This window comes from Pseudopodoces humilis, chromosome 5 (genome assembly GCF_049639895.1).
Source record: "Pseudopodoces humilis isolate 2021_Gansu_Grassland_sample_001 chromosome 5, ASM4963989v1, whole genome shotgun sequence".
Classification (NCBI taxonomy): Eukaryota; Metazoa; Chordata; class Aves; order Passeriformes; family Paridae; genus Pseudopodoces; species Pseudopodoces humilis.
Genome location: NC_142204.1, coordinates 61,154,439 through 61,172,016, shown reverse-complemented (window position 1 = coordinate 61,172,016; position 17,578 = coordinate 61,154,439). Strand labels below are relative to the sequence as shown.

The 17,578-nt window shown below is 34.3% G+C and overlaps 2 protein-coding genes across 2 annotated transcripts in view; one reads left to right on the top strand and one right to left on the bottom strand.

Moving 5' to 3' along the window:
• The window catches only part of CCDC146 (coiled-coil domain containing 146), a 60,373-nt gene that overhangs the window by 38,409 nt on the left and 4,386 nt on the right, over positions 1-17,578 (bottom strand). The window lies entirely within an intron of this gene.
• On the top strand, positions 7,984-14,483 carry FGL2 (fibrinogen like 2). Its single transcript, XM_005526016.3, has 2 exons — positions 7,984-8,722; positions 11,416-14,483. Exons 1-2 carry the CDS (start codon positions 7,984-7,986, stop codon positions 12,120-12,122), a joined length of 1,446 nt encoding a protein of 481 aa, XP_005526073.2. The 3' UTR covers positions 12,123-14,483.

Here is a 17,578-nt window from a genome sequence, read left to right as displayed (position 1 = left end):
TATTGCTCAGAAGTTCTCCAATTGCTGGGTTAGGTGAAATGTAGGTGTCCTCAGTGTAATTACATTGCTATACTGAAAAGTAACACAGTGAGTGAGAAGAGGGAGAAGTGAGAAAAAAAGGGCTTGTAAATGGCAATTGAGGATGAGGGTTTTTTCAGTCCTGTGTTAACCATAATGCCCTTAAAAGAACTGAGGTAATTTTATTATACTGGTGATCTCAGATTTGGAGTCTGGAATATAGTCAGATAAATATTCTTAACTTGTTGAGTCTTCCAGTCCCATTCCATGTCAGTTGTATTTAATGTATATTGCTTTTCTCAGATTTTCTTTCTCATTTTATAATGAACTGGGACCCCAGACATTTTCAAACAACTCAACTTTGATAGATCATCTGGACAAATCAGAATAAATTTTCGTTATCTAAATGTAGAATTACTGGAAAGTTGGATAAAGATTTGTCTTTTAACGAATGGTTGCCTGGCAACTTTCTACTTTCTGTTTCCCCATACTCCCATAAAAGCAATTAAATTTAAAATACAGAATTATGTGTCATATTGCTGGATTTACTTGAATCTTTTCCTTTTAATGTAAAATTTCTGTTATGTTTATTTTACCATATTAAGTTACCCTTAAGTTACCCTATTAAGTTACCCTTAAATTACCCTTGTAATTTTCTAACTTTGTTGCAATTTTTTATATTGCTTTGTGATTTGAAGTCTGGCTTTTCTACCAGAAAAACAAAACATAACAAAACAAAACCAAATCCAAACCCAAGTTCCAAAGCAAATTTGTTTCCTTCAATCAGTGAAAAATCCCATGAAGTAAAATACTGGATAATTCTGTCCAATTACAAAAAATGTGGAAGAAAATGTTGCAGAGAATCTGAAAGGGAAGGACATATCCTTTGTATTTTTCTAGAAGGAAAAGGTAGATTTTTTGTCTCTGAGCAGGAATCATTTAAATATATGAGACCATGAGAAAAACATAACATACTTATGCTCAAATAACACTTCTGTACACCTGAAAAACTTTTCTCTCTACAAGTTCATATTCACTTGCTACCAACAGTTCTCCACCAGACCTGTCTTTAAAATCTCCTAATGAAAATTCCAAGAAAATGTGAGCACTATGTGAGATTATATACTATCGGAGGGACCTCTTCTCTATCCTGGCAGCATGATTTCAGGCACATGAGCCCCTGCATCTAAGACCACAGTAGTCTTTCCAAGGTTGGAAGGTGGATAGTGATGTTTGTAAGAAAGATAATATGTCAGAATAGGAATAGAAATTAAAGCCACAGAAGGGAGAGGATCCACCTGATAAATGAAGTACTCATCCATGTGAGCAAAACTAGTGACATCTGGCCCTAACTTTATTAACACCTCTTCACTCTGCATTAACTGGAGTGGACATTCTCCATTTTATCATATTATATTCAATTCTTTCTGACAGTCAGCTCAAAAAAATGCAGCAAGGAACTCATCTGAAATTCCAGAACAAGTTTTCTCTAACTCAAATATGATATAAATAAGAACTCTAGGCACATTTCCCATTTCAAATTTCAAGGCTCTTAAAGTTCTTAAGGGACTCTTCAGAAATGAATAAAATTCAGCCAAATCTTAAACATAAATAGATGATGGAATCTGAATATTGGTCTAACTCTTCATAGTTTTTTGATAAAAAAAGCACACAAAATAAGCACAGAAGATAAATAAAGTCACCACCAAGAAATTACCATTTAACATCAATTACTTACAGTCATTATTAAGTGAAGCACTTGAGGCTTCTTAGGAAAGACTCAATTTCAGCAGTGCCTAGGATCTCTGCATTTTGGAGAAACGATGTAGCTAACACGTGTTTCTAATTATGTTTGCAGTTACTGCAAAACAACTAAAATGTATTCTAAGCTCAAATGGAATAATAACCCTTTCCCTTTCTTCATGATAAGTTGTAGGTTTTGTAACTGTAACAACACATTGTGACTACAGTTACTGTTATTTTAATACATAGAATGTCCAATTTTATATTCATTTGCTATTTGAAACATCTGAAATGTCTCATCAAACAACTCTTTTCCCTCCTACTAGTAAACTAGAGAAAAATATCAAAGGATTAATATATTTTATACTTTGTATACACTAAGGATTTCATTATTAGCTCCTTGGCATGTGGCTCTTCTGGCCAGTCTGTTTTGTCAGATTTGGAATTTTTCTTTTGTGCTGTTTATTTCAAGAGCTTTTCTTACCTCTTTCATATAATATTTAAAAGGTTAAGCATTCAGCAAAGATAAAGGGTAAGTTCACCTCCTTGAACTGAGAGAGAGAGAGCTCTGCCTCCTCTGTCAAAATCCTCATGAAGCCACAGAGTTTGGACATAGCACACAGCTCAGGTGTGACTCATTTGGGGGAGAAAGCAATGCCACCTTCTCAGGGTTTGTTTCAACATTGTAGCAGGGCAACAGGTACAAGCACACTGAACCCATGCTATGACTTGCATTTCTGTCCATATTCCTGGATACAGCCTCCATGGAATCACAGGGCTAGGGGTATCTGCAAGTGTTTGGCTTGCCTGTGCCTGGTATCTCCAAATTATCTAGGCCGTATCTTGGCCCACTGCTCAGTGCAAGTTCAAAACTATAACTTCTCACTAATTCTGATCATGTCCTGGCCACTTCAAGATGAAGCACCCAAAAATGAAGGCAAACCAATTAAAAGATTGTGTTTGCAACCTCTCTGGCAATCTTAAAAAAGCCAAACACAACAGAAGAAAATATAATCTTTATACTCTTTATTCAGTCATCGTGCCTTTTTCAATATGTTTCAAATATTCATACACATATTGAAGACTAATAAAAAATTATCTATAATTTTCTACTCAGCAATATTTCAGGCTTCAGCACATATTTCAAACTATTTTAAAACAAGAAGATAAAAGTCACTAATTTAAGTCTGTAAACACTCAGTTTGCAATAAATTGTAGCCATTGGTATGCAATTCTGCATTCCTTTTTGGAGATTGGGAAACATCGAAAGTACACACAGAAATAGCTATACTGCAGTTATTTAGAGAATGATATGCCTTGCTTAAGTCATTATTCTAGAGAAAGGTTACAGTGGTAGAAAGTAAAGAAAAATGCACTGAGGGTTTTAAACAGATACTGTAATTGGAATGTAAAAATAAGGTGTCATCCCTCTCACCTGGAACTACATACATTTATTACAGGAAGTAGACTTGAGAATAAGTATGGAAAGTCCATAGAAAAAGCCCATTTATTAGCATTTCAAGTAGAATAGTATTTGTCACTGAGTTTCCTAAACATTTAATGTAGGTGACAAACAACAATGCTTGAAGCCATGAGGTTATTGGTTGCACAAATGCAGTCAGGTGGGAGTAAAGGCATACACACAAATCATAAATACACTTACTCACAGTAGATACACTGTACTGCCTTACACTGAACTTCTACAATTTTATTTCTTTAATTACAGATGGATGAACCAGGCATCCTTTAATGAACAACAAACTGCTGAAGAGTCTCCTAAAACAAACAAATAATGACTAGGAAAAAAAATCCTAAATTCTTTCCCAAGGCATAGTTCATAACAGTAGTTTTGTCCCCTAGTTCATGGGCAAAAGCAATCCCTACATGGAAAATATAAACATCAGCCACAATCAATATGGTACAGTGGGTGAGGATATTCTGCTGGCCAACTGAGTCTTGCATGGCTCAGAAAAGAGGGCATAGGAGACCAATAAGACAGGGATTTCAGGAAAGGACATAGCTTTCCTGCTGTCAGCAAATTTCATTTGGCTAGGAAGCTAGAAATTCAGATAGTAAGTAACCAGCATAGCCTTACACTTGCTGCTTTCATTGGAGCAGGTTTGCAGGAAACGGAAAGGGGATTTTTCTTAAAATACATAGGAGGGAGAGGCTTTTGTACTTGGTATATCATCACTCTGAAAGTGCATTTGGGTTTATTCTCTTTGTATACTGAGCTAACTACAGCATCTTCTGTGGCTATACAGATAAAGGAAATAGCAGTAAACTGTAGATTTTGAGCAGGCAGATCAGACGTCATGGGAGAAATAGAATTAATAAGAACAGAGTTTTGTGGATATTTAAAAATATTATGCTCACCTTAACAGAAAAAGTGATGTTCATTGACCACATGAATTTTATAACGTGTATTATATTTACAGTTGTGGATATAAATATCATATCCTCTGCTTACATGCTCTATGTCAGTGGTGCCTTTCTGCCTGTTGCCAGAATTTATGAATAAAGCAATGAACAATTAAAGCAGGTAGGAAAGTCATGCAGCCACTAGTTCTATGTAATCTGTATCTAAATAAGAATATTTATACTATCAAATGGAATAGGACTGCCTTTCCTTTTGTGTTCTGATATGTTCTCACAAACACATGAGGAAGCTGAATAGGCAGTCCCACAATCCAGTGGACAACATTAGGACTGCTTGCATGAAGAATGACTACTGAGTTAAAAAAAGAAAACTAGTTAATCAGAAAGAATTCTAAGTCAGAATTTCTTTCTAGTATGGACTTTTGGTATATAGTCCACATTGTGGAAAAACATTATTCCACAATAATTATTTTTCCACATTTTCCACATTGTGGAAAATTAATCTAATTACTTGTCATTCTCTTTCTCAGTCAAAATGTTTCACAGAATTGCTGAAGTCTACAAAAAACATCAGAAATATTACTGCGGCAGTTGAATCTTAATACATTCAATCTCTGCCACCAAAATGGTTTGTATGAATGAGCCGCAAAATACTTCAGGTTTGTACATAGCAATCATTTGAACTGCTTAGACAAACCTGGATATTTTGCAGCAATTCTTCTGCAGGAGATATTGACTCCCAGAACAAAGCTAGAAATCAAACAGATGCCAAGCTGTTGTGTTTTAAATTGCCATAGTCACAAGTCAAATGAACACCTGCCTACAATCATACATTTGTTGTTTTCTATTTGACCTACATCCCATTATCTGCCAGAAAAAGAAAAAACCTTACCCTAAAAATTCATGGGAAATGGTCCATGCTCATTTTGATAAACTTTGGATAAACAATCTCAGACAAGTCTGATAAAACAAAATATATCACTTCTTTAACCTTGTAATCACTGGGTAGTTCTGTGAACAGAATTAAAATCTTCAGTAGAATTTCAGAATATCTTGAGCTGTCAGTTATTTTCTTTATCTTTAGGAAGATGTCTGTATAATAGAGAAATCTCTTCAGTCCACAGGAAAAAATATTCCTAAAAAGTAGACTAAGAGATTAAAAGCAACAAGAAAATGAGTTTTAAGTATAAAGCAAAGATCTTAGCAGAAAAGCTTCAGTTACAGTAATCAGCTGTTATTCAGTTAGGTCCTTTCACAGTTGAAAAATATTGGCTTTTGGGGTTTGTGATTGTTTAACTAATTTAAAGTTTTAAGTATTATGCAGCACACTCTAGATCTAGAGAAACCCCATCTGGAAAGAAACTTTGTTTATAAACAAACAGTAGGTGTTAGTTTAATTCTGGTCCAATATTTCTGCCATTAGTTCAACTGCATCAGCATCTCACAGCTTAAGACTACTCAGTGTCCTTCCTCTTTGATGAAAAACTCAGATTTGAAAGTTTGCTTCATTTATTCCAAGAAGGATAAGAGTCATGAAACATGAAAAAGGCTGTGTCATACTATTTTGGGCTCCTGAAGAAAGAAAAGAGATGTGACAAATTATTGGGAATTTCCTGACAGAACAGAAAGAAAGACCAGTACTCAATTACAAGGGTGTTCCAGGTAGGAAAAACACACAGACTGGTGGAGAAATGGATCTTCTGGACTCCAAGCAGACTGGTGACAGTTTAGCAGCAGAACATGATTCATAATGAAATCAGGAGGAAAACAGAGCAACTCAAGATTACTAAAGTCTCATCCAAAGGAGAAAGTAAACATCCCAAAAGGAAGATATATATGGGACTAATGGATGGATGTCTCAGGACAGAGGTATTTGAAAAGTTTGGATTCCTCACCTTTCTGTCTGAACTTTCTTTTTACATTCAGTATGAGCAAAAATTTCTGCCCTTCTAGATGTTACAAAATTCTAAAGATAGTTTAGGCTTTCAATGCAGCACAGCAATCACAAATTACAACAATATTTGTTATGCAAATATTATTTCAAGGCAAATAAAAAAACGTGGTCTGTGAAGGATAAATATTACTCATTTTACAGATACAGAACATTTTTTTGCAGTTCAAAGTCACAAAACAGATAGCAGAGTTAATTGTAAATTGAACAAACAAGAGTGTGGGGCTTCCCAAATAACAAGGATTTAAGAATTCTATTCTATTTCTAAAGCCCATCCAAAGATGCTGGTATAGCTTTCCTCCATTTGACAGCAGCAGTCATACACAAGAACAAGTCTTAAGAAGTACCTGATTTTAGACTTATACAATGAAAAATTAGCATTCTGCTAATCAAACCAAAAATTAAAAAAAATTACTTCCTAATTAAAATAATATATTTAATCTTCTACAAAAATATCAGTTTTGATGCATTTTTAACAAAACCAAAGTGATGTCAGTATCTTACACCTGAATGGCAGGAGGTGCCTTTCACCTCACTGCTGGGGAACTATCATGATCTGACAGGGGGAGATACAGTTTTGCCACATAACTAAAAGCATCATGGCAGGTTCTAGGATGTTTATTTAGAATACAAGAAAGGTACATTCAAAACACATCTCCCAAGAAAATGCTTAAACTTTTGTGCTATGCAGGAATCTGAAGGAATTGTTGCAGGGGTTAGACAAGCAGGTTTTTTTTACCAAGCCTCCCTTCTGTACTATCAATAGAAGCATGCAGTGTGTATAAAAGCTAGTAACATTACAGAGGTCATGAACTTGTGGATTATACGTGTGACTAATGTCTGCTTAATGTTTAATCTGTGTTATGAGTAATTTCAAATAGGGTTTAGGGAAAGAAATGTTTCAGATTGGACTAATTAAACAAGAACTGGTGTAAATACCCTTTACTCCTGCAAGTTGACTCTTGACTGAGCTGTGAATGCATAAAGACATATCCATGTCGCTTTGTTTTTAGGCATAAGGAAAATTACATAGATCATTAAAACTGCACAGGCATCACATGAGAATGGCAAAGGTGGCTGTAGAATGAAAATGGCAATTGTCACCTGAAGAATTATTTAATTTGGAGTGATTAGTCATGTAAAGTACATGATTAACTCTGAAAGCTGATAAGAGGCATAATAAAAAGAAAAGCAATACTTCAAACAGAAGAGAGTTCCTTCTGTAGGTCTCTGCCCCACTTTAGATTTATAATCTGGGACATTAATCAGAGCATCAGGATTTTCTTTGGGTTTTCCATACCATTAGTCTAACAAATAGGATCTCATGCATCAAAAGGGAAACTGTCTTAAGTCCACTTCCCCTCACTTAAAAAGGCTCAATAAGAAGTACCCCAAATTAGATAATAGTGAATTTTAACTGTGATGTGCCATAGAGATTATGAATATTCCAGATAGCTATTTTAAAGTGGGCTAGATGAAACAGTAAAAAGAAAGTGCTGTTCATCCTCCTGAATTTGTGACTCTATACTGAAAAATGTTTGGAACCAAACCTATATATGTGTTTCAACATGTATGGGGTTTTAAATAATTTATATGAATATGTCCATTAAGTTAAAAAAAAATAGGGGAAGGTGGACTGACTGTCAGTAAAGCTATTGCTGTGATAAATCTCAAACTGGGAAAAGGGCTGTTTTTCACTTTTTCTACCTGCTTTTTTTAAAAAAAAAGAAAATCCATGTACAACAAGGAATGAAATTAAACTACATAATTTACCAGCACACATGCATTTCATCATCTTGCTTACATACACTAGCTCTGAGTCAGAAATATTCACTGAAATGTGCTACTCTTGCAAGCACTACCTAACTTTGCTCTGCTATTAATCACTCGTGATGCAAGCACTCCCACCCATTTCTGAGAACAGTGTAGGCTGTCTGATAACTCACAGGCTTCAAGCTGCCCTTATAAAGTTGTTCCACTTCTGCATACTTCCTCATACTGCTTCTTTCTCGGTGAAGATGAAGCTCCTCATTTACATAGTCTTACTGAAGTCAGCTCTCCTTGCTTTAACAAATGTTTTGGCAGTTATTTTAGAAGAGGAAGAGAATGCTAAAGAAGCAAAACTTACTGAGACTTGTCCCATAAAGCTCAAAACTAATCGGAAATGTGATGAAGGAGAGGATTGTCCTTATCAGATAAGTTTGCCTCCGATGACCATCCAGATACCCAAAGAATTCAAACTGCTTGAGAAGACTCTCAAAGAAGTACAGACCCTTAAAGAATCAGTAAACAAGCTGAAGAAATGCTGCCAAGATTGCAAGCTGCAAGCAGATGACAACCAAGAAAGAGACAGAAGCAATGAATTTCTGCTACCTAACAATGCAGAGAACAGCGAAAGCCAAGATAACAGAGTAAAGGAACTGCAAAGCAAAGTTAACAGAATGGCAACCAGCTTAAAAAATGCAAAGAGCCAGATTCAGACACTGCAGGGTCGTTTGGAGAAGCTGAGCCTCATAAACATGAACAATGTGGAACATTATGTTGACAGCAAAGTTGCAAATTTGACATTTGCTGTGAACAACCTGGATAACAAATGTTCTTCTAAGTGTCCAGCAATGCAAGCAAGACCTGGTATGTAATCTGTTAACTCTTACTGCCTGCATAAACTTTCAGTGCATTTCACTAGTATTAGGTAAACAATTTAAAATTTATTTTACCCAAATAGCTGCGTTATTAACTTCACAAGTATTTGCTCTTTTAGTGTTTATTTATACTCCTGTAAAATATTTCAGCAACCACTAGAGGGTTACTGAGAGTTGCAGGTGTTCAGTTCCTCCTAGAATTGGATTTCATTAAGGGATTTAAAATATTAATTGTTAAAGGACAATTTTTCACAATTTAATAAATAAACATGAAAAATTATCTTTATTTTACACCACAATACCCTTCATTAGAGACATTATACATCAGTGACCTACACATACTTTCTCCTTGGATGAGAAGGGGTAAATTTTCTTTAGGTGTTCCTTAGAAAACTGCCATTTTATTTTTCATTACTCCAAAACTGCAGATATTCTGAAAAGGGGTCCAAGACATCATCAATCAGCAAGTGAATCTAGTAAAATGCTTAGTTTTTAACAGATGGATAATAAAATAATTTTCTTATCATCACAGCAAACATCTGAAAGGCTCAGCCAAAAAAAGCTTACTTAACAGCACTTATCAACTGGGTAACGTATGTATCATCATTTTAACACTAAACACTCTGCATTAATTTAATATATAAGCAGTATAAAACAGAAAACAGATGTTATCAGCGAAAAAACATGTTTTTCTTTTATGATTTCATTCTACTAATAAAGGAATAGAACCAATGCTCTCTTCCTAATGTTTGCTGTCATTAAGGCAAGATTGAGGTGTGTTCTAAAAGTCAAATAAAGTTTTTATATTACGTATAGGAATCCTTGAAAACAAGAAATGTTCCCTAGATTGTCAGTGTATTCTACCACTTAGATATTAAACATAAGAAGATAAAGCTCTCAAGAGACAAAACAGAGAAAGAGCAGGCTGCATTGCAATCTTTAAGTCTCTTGCTTAACATCCAAGATTAAAATAAAATTGTCCTTCTATCTACGTCTATATTAAAAATAGAAGGATCTGCAAGTGTACAGTGTATGTACAGCTGAAATTCTTTAAAGTGTTCTTCTCTGAAAAAAGCAAATAAGTAATAATAAAGGTAAAGCTTCTACTATATGATAAATCAAAAAATCACTACAAATAAATTATGTTTGTTCAGATACAAAACTCTCAAAAAAAAAAGAGTAATTTTTTGTTATATTAATAATGGGCACTGAATCAAATTCAAGTAGAGTACTTTAAAACAGACTAAATAACAGACTAAATAATTTTTTGATATTCCTCACATTTATTGAAATGCTGGGTATTGTTCAGGACACATGATCACGGAGATATTCTTTATATTTCACAGCAACATGCTAAAAGCATTTGTAGTAGCAATATATTCATTATGAAAGCTAGCAAGGAAAACAGCTACAACTTTTTCCTATTCAGGAGCTATTCTTGCACCCACTGAAAATAATAGTAAAACTTTATTTAAATAGGAGTTAAATTGGATCATAAAAGCATTTTATCAGAAATGTATATTCAGTGTTAATAACTGCTCTGAAATTTAGTCCACCAAAGATTTTACACGAAGTTTGGCGAAATAAATGAGAATTCGTTGTGGTTTCATAAATGTCCAGTTTCTGGCAAACAAGAAGTCCTGAGTCTTACTCCCTGCTGCAGATCACTCCTCCCTTTCAAGAAGCAGTTCGTTGAGATTTTCTAGGAAAAATTACAACAGAACTTGCAAATGAACATGCCCGTACATTCAAATTGAGAGTAGGAATGAACATTATGGTTTTGACTCTTAAAAGAGGACTTCTGAGAGCTCTCCATATCACTTAAGAATATGGAATTTTAATACCATGCTGTTGAACAGAAAGACATTATTGGATGACATTGTGGACCAAAAATGGATTTTCACTCTGAGGGAAAAATCTGGGGGTATTTTTCTTCTGAATAAAACACATTATAGTAGATCACATCAACAGTAGATGCTAACATTCTTCCTTTCTGTAAAGCCAGTGATGCCACATACACAGGAAATCACCATCACCTTCATCTTTCTAGGAACCATACAATTACTACAACAGATGTGACAATTTTATTACTTTTTTCCTGCTTCCTAAAGTACAGTCAACATTAACACACAAAGCATTCCTAATATGTTATGTTCTCTGTCAAATGATGTTTACTTAACAATAGCCAGGTTAACATCATTCCCACATGGACAGAGTTCTTTCTCTGACATACTGCCAGATGGAGCTGTAAATTGTAGGCAGGTTGTGAAGCTATATATTTAAATGCAAAAAACAGCAAATGTAAACACAGAGCATTAGTAATACAGACTCAAGAAATCAGGTTGAATTTACACAAGATAATGAAATGATAGAGTAGAGAAAAGGACAAAAAGGAAAGCAAATATACAAAATGCCCTTATATTAGGCATTTTGATAAAAAAATGTAGTTTAGATGGGTTTTTTTAGACAGCTGTCTGATGCAGAGATCCTAGGTGACATCTGTTATAAGCTAAATCTGATGGAAAAGGTGTTTTTCCTTAGAACTTAAATTGCTGCAACACTATTTGCTATGTAAAAGTCTCTCCAATGCAAGTTCTGTATGCCATATCAGTCTGGGTAAAAAATTTTCATTTTTTTAAATTGAAATTATGTTTATTCTAACACCACTTGTTCTTTCACCAGTAATACAAATAATGCAGAGAGACTGTGCTGACCACTACACAGCAGGGAGAAGGAGTAATGGAATCTACAGGATTAGCCCTGATCCCAGAAATGAGAGCTTTGAAGTTTACTGTGATATGCAAACACAAGGAGGCGGCTGGACAATGCTGCAGCGGCGTCAGGACGGCAGCACTAACTTCAACAGAACCTGGAATGACTACAAACATGGCTTTGGAAACCTCAGCAGGGAGTTTTGGCTAGGCAATGACAAAATTCACCTCCTGACAAGGAGCCAGGAAATGCAACTGAGAATTGATCTTGAAGATTTCAATGGAATCAGAGAGTACGCAAAATACGACCACTTCTATGTGGCCAACGAGTACCTCAAGTACCGTCTCAGCGTCCACGGCTACAGCGGCACAGCAGGAGATGCTCTCCACTACAGCAGGCACTACAACCACGACCAGAAGTTCTTTACAACCCCAGACAAGGACAATGACAGGTATCCCTCAGGAAACTGTGGTGCATACTACAGCTCTGGCTGGTGGTTTGATGCCTGCTTGTCAGCCAATCTCAATGGCAAGTACTACCACAAGAAATACAAGGGTGTTCGCAATGGCATTTTCTGGGGCACGTGGCATGGTATTTCTGATGATATTCCCACTGGATATAGGCAACCCTTTAAATCAGTAAAGATCATGATCAGACCCAAAAGTTTTGTGCAGTAATTCTACGCATTTCTCTTAACTAGTTTGCTTTGGATTGCACTCAAAATCATACTTACTCAGTATTATACTCAGAAATCAAGTATTCAGTTATGTTTGCCAAAAGATTGTTCTAGACAAAACAACATACTTCCACATAAAATTTTTAGAGACAGTTTGACCCATATAATGTATTGAAACCAGCATTAAAATACCTGAATAATTATTGCTAAAACTTAACACCAGTTAGGTCTTTGTTTTGTTATGTAAATATTCTAAACATTGCTTTTGGTGCTTTTACTGACTGTGATATACCACATTTTGACTTAAAACTTTTATATTGTCTTCCACAAGTTGTGTCTGAATGAATATCTACATTTTAACCTGAAAATAATTCAGAGGTGTAACTAATATAAATTTGTCAGCACTTGGGAAGAAATCTAATCCCTCTAAAACAGTATTTTTCCATCATCTATCCTTCACAACTTCAAAGGTATACCATAGCAATATCAATATAAATCACGAAAAATACTAAAAATTATTCTTTTTAAAGAAAACCGAGGGCCACATGGTTTGCCCAAAGACACAAAAAAAGGCCTTGAAGAAAACAGAAAATGAAGATGATTCCTTAAAGTTCATCCCTTTATCAAAAATTTTTCTAAGAACTTGATGGAAGAATTGAATAAAAGCAGAGGAAATAATTATAAAATCATAGAACCATTTAGTTTGGAAAAGACCTTTAAGATCATTGAGTCCAACTGTTAACACAGAACTGCCAAGTCCTTACTAAGCCATGTCCCTAAGTGTCACATCTACACATGGAGAGAGCATATACTGAACAACAACATTCTTGCTCTTTTTGGTTCCTCCATTCAAGCTCAAGGTCCTATTTGTCACTTGTAGGAGAAAGGAGCCATTATTTAGCTTATTGCACATTTATGCAGGCAGGTAGAGAGGGAGGAGGAAGACACATCAATAAGAATCCATATTCTTTGCACTAATGCCTCTAAATACATACAAAGGGTTTCCAGTGCCATTTTGCTTTCTCCTAAATCATTTAGGTAAGTCAAATGTTTCAAGATGCTCTTGTAGAGACTCAAGATCTCATTCAAATACTTCTCAATCTAGATATCATTACACCCTAAAACTAAAAAAAAAAATTATAAATGTTTTGTAACATAAGAAAATACTGTTCTCCACATTTTTTGACTACACATATTGTAGCCACAGAAACATAAAAATTCTAAGCAAAAAAGAGATTAAAATATTTTCTAAAATATAGCAAAATCAAATTGTCAAGGAGTGTAGGAATTTCAAATTAGAGATTCTGTTATTAAATCTTACAATGTAGACAATGAGCACAATTTTGACTGCACATATCTAGACCATGTGTCTATAAAGATAGTGACCAACATTGAGTGGAGATGTAATTTATCTTAGCAAGAGGCTATTCTGTGTTGCTTACACCAGTCCTGAGACGCAGAAAAACTACACTAAGACTCTATTTCTTTATCAATTAAAGTGTGGTCATTGCTGGCATAGCCTTTTTGATTAAAAGAGACATAAAAAAAATACAAGTATACACCTGACCTAATACTTTCTAAATATGGTCTCTACTATTTTTTTAAGATTACAACAAAACTATTATGGTTATAAGTTATGCAAATGAAGAACACTGGCAATAGCTAAATTATAAAATATTAATATATATTTTAAGGAAGTAAATACTTTGAAGAATAATTCAAATGTAATTTGGTTTATTATATTCCAATTTTAAAGAGCAATGAAAAATTTTAATTGCAAGATGTATCATCATTGCTTGAGAATATGTTTTGAAGCTATAAAATATTTATTTTGAGATAAAAAATAGTTATCTAAACAAGACAAAAAAGCAACTGATGAAGTATTGGTTAGAAGAGCAAATGTCTAATTGCATATGATTATATTTAATCATTTGCATGAAATGCACAATTTGTTCCTATTCATTATATGATAACTAGTCAAGTATGACTTCCAGAACCTACAATATTCTACTTGAAAATGGCATTTTACTACTAAGTTGTTGGAAGAGAAACTGTCCTTTTAAAATCTTGTTTAAAGGAAACTTGGTAAAACACAGAAATTTTAGCAGAATAAGCAAATATGACTAAAATCACATGCAAAAGCTTTGTCTTCTCATGTCTTAAAAAATGGAAAGGAAAAAAAAAAAGCCAAAAGAAAGTGTAATGCTGTTACAGGAATCTGATTATTACCTGCCTGGAACTGTTGTAGCTGAATCTCTGTCAATGTGTGCTAGTTTTACAAAGTGTAACTCCATCTGTTTGTTGCAAACGTTATTTGTTTTTTCTTGATGTAATAAAATTATCTCCCACTTTAAAGCTTTAATACTGTCATAGATGCGCATGAGGACTATAAAAAAAATTATCATAAATAATTTAATTGATTTTCTGTAAAAATTGAAGGAGTAAGAAAACACCAATAACCAACACAGAGGACTATATGTGACGTGCCAAGAGAGTAATTGCTAGTAATGATAGTTCCTTAGAGATCTGTTTTATGATCCTTCAACTGCCAGATAATACCAAGGGCTGAAATATCAGATTTTTTTTGGTACTATCCATATTTTAGAAGAGAAAAAAATAATTGCCCAATGAAGAGTTTACACAACCTCTAACATGAAAGAGGAATATCAAACCAATGTTTTTACCTTTCAAATCACATACCAAAGTCATCAAAGCTTGTGAATACAAATATCATTCTAAATTAAATCATTCAATTTTTTATACAAAGAAAAAACCTTTGATCTCTGCCTAAGACTTAATAATTCAAAACATGTCTTTCACTCTATGGAAAACATCTATGTAATACTGATTAGCATATAAAAACACTTGTGGTTTTAATCCTGCTAATATTTAAATTGTGAGTTTTAGTGGAAAAAAATTACTAACAATGGGTTCGCTAGCAAAATTCCTATGGCTTGTTTCCAAAATATAAATACACAAGCCCATCCGTCCAATGTGATCAGCCAAGCAGACTGTAATGTCTTGGCTTTCTATGCATTGCTTAAATAAAACCAAACCAAAACTAGAAAAAAAAACCCAAACAAACCAAAGAAATGAAAAAAAGGTTTGAAAGCACTGTTGCTTTTCCCTTCCTTTTTAAATCCAAATACCTGGTTCCTTAATTGTGTTTATTGGGAAAGGCAACAGTCAAACTTGGAGTGAGTGGAGAACAATACGCAGCTTGATAAATTGGTGGGGAAAAAAACTTTACTTTTACATGTTTCTTTGGAAAATAACTTAAGATGGTTGCCATTCCCTACTGAGACCCCTGTTGACAAATTAAACCAAAATCAAAAGTGCCCAATTTACTTAGCTTCTGTGATTTACATGTCATGGAAAAAAAACCAAAGCAGGAAGGATGTGACTTTGAATTTTCATAGAGAAAAAAAAAAAGAAGAAAATAAAATTAAATATTGGCTTATAAAGAAAGAGGATTTAAATATATTTAATATATTTTTAGATTTTTTTTGTTTTTTCTTTCAGGAAAAAATAAAGGTAAAATGGTACATATAGGCCTGAAGACATTAACATAAATTTTAAAGAAAAATAGCTGAGCAATACCATCTATAGGTCCTTCTAGATGTAAACATTTCACATACTAAATCAATTTCTTTCATTCACTGCTTTAATTAAACTTTTATGGCTTTTATGGAGTTATAGTTCTTCTGCCAAAAGTTAATTTGGCTGTCATACTCAATGGTAACCAGAAACAGAAAACAGTGTTTTAAGATGGCATGTCAAGTCCAGCCCTCACACAAGTTATGAGAACATGGAAATTATGAAAGCAATATTTTTTAAGTCCTCATTCATAATTTTTTTCCTGATCTCAGCAAAAGAGTAATCCATTTGGAAAATAATAATGGGAAAAAATAACCCAAATTACCTGATTATGTTCATATATCAAGACAAACTGGAAGTTTAATTAAGGTTACATTTCAGCAGGAGTAGAATGTCATCATTTAAAATTACACTGTACAAAATAATAGTAGGCTTTACACACTTTCAAGCAATTACATGGAGCAAATGATTTTTATGGAGAAGCAGGATGCACTTTGAGAAACAGAAATTCTCGTGCCTTTCCTCAGAGTACAAAAGCCTCTCTGCTTCACTCTGGAGTTTAACCTATGTATGCTAAATCCAAATACAAGGATTCTTTCTCATAAGGCTCTGTTTATTCAGGAGTATTTGGACACAGGTGCTTTGAATAAGTAAACCAGGGATCCCCTTTTTAACATTTGAAGTAAACTCGTGTGTAACAGATGATTCTCCACCACATGTTTTTATTGAATTTATAAGTGGTTAACCTTGCTCTGGCTTTCTCATCACATGGTTGTGCTGACATACAATGCCACTAGAACCAATTTTTAGTACAAATTTGCCTTGTCTCTAATACATATTTTAGATGAGAAAACAGAAAGAAGGAGATAGCTTTGGAAAACAATATAGCAATGTATTTGTCAAGTCTCATGAGTATCAGAAAAGGCTGAGAAAAGGCCAAAGTGCAAGATGTTATAGTTAAAGGTTATTCCTTCCCCAAGTCTCACACTAGAGAGCTCTAGTTCTTCTGTATGGTATGAAATCTGCACACTTGACTTTATAACAGCATAGAAAAACAAGGCATCATAAATACTTTCAAACAGACTTTTCAGAAATCAACAGAAATACCCTCTGCTTTGTGATAGTTCAAACACACCCAACTACTTCCTGGCCTTGTTTCCACAATGTCACCTGCTAGTGGTAAAAAGAACTTCTCCACAGAATGAGCATGTTACACCAGCTCTGTTCCCAATCCTGCTGATTGAAGGCACCTGTAAATTCACCCAATTCCTCTACAGGTTTTTTAGGAACAATCAATTTTCCTATTGCAACAATTTGCTTTAACATTCACAATACAAACTATTTCCTACTTGCTGGAAGCTGTTGCACAAAACCATACTCCAGCTTACAGACACATTATCAGCCCCAGCTGACTTCCCATGTGACCATTCAACAAAGTCAAAAAAGGTTTTTCTAATTAGCAGTCAAATTCCTGTGCATGGAGGTGGAGACAACATCTGTCTTAGCTGCCTGTGCCAACATATTTATACGCTTTTTTGTGGGGCCAGGAGCCTTTGAAGCGCGTAGTGTGGAGCATGCCAGGATCAGCTTAAGTTTAAAAATGTTGTTTGCCTTCAACATACTAAGCTGTCTCAAGACCTTTATATCTTTGATAGAGCACATACTAAAACACTTAAAAATTATGCACTGCTATAGTTATCATGCAAAAATATTGTGATGATCATACTTTATACTAAAAGAAAGCACACTACAGAATGTGTACAGGGACAGAAATTAAATTGGTTCTTATGTAAAAAAAAAAATTATATCCTAATCTACCAAGGTAGTTTTTCTAGAAAACTTTTCATTTAATAATTAATA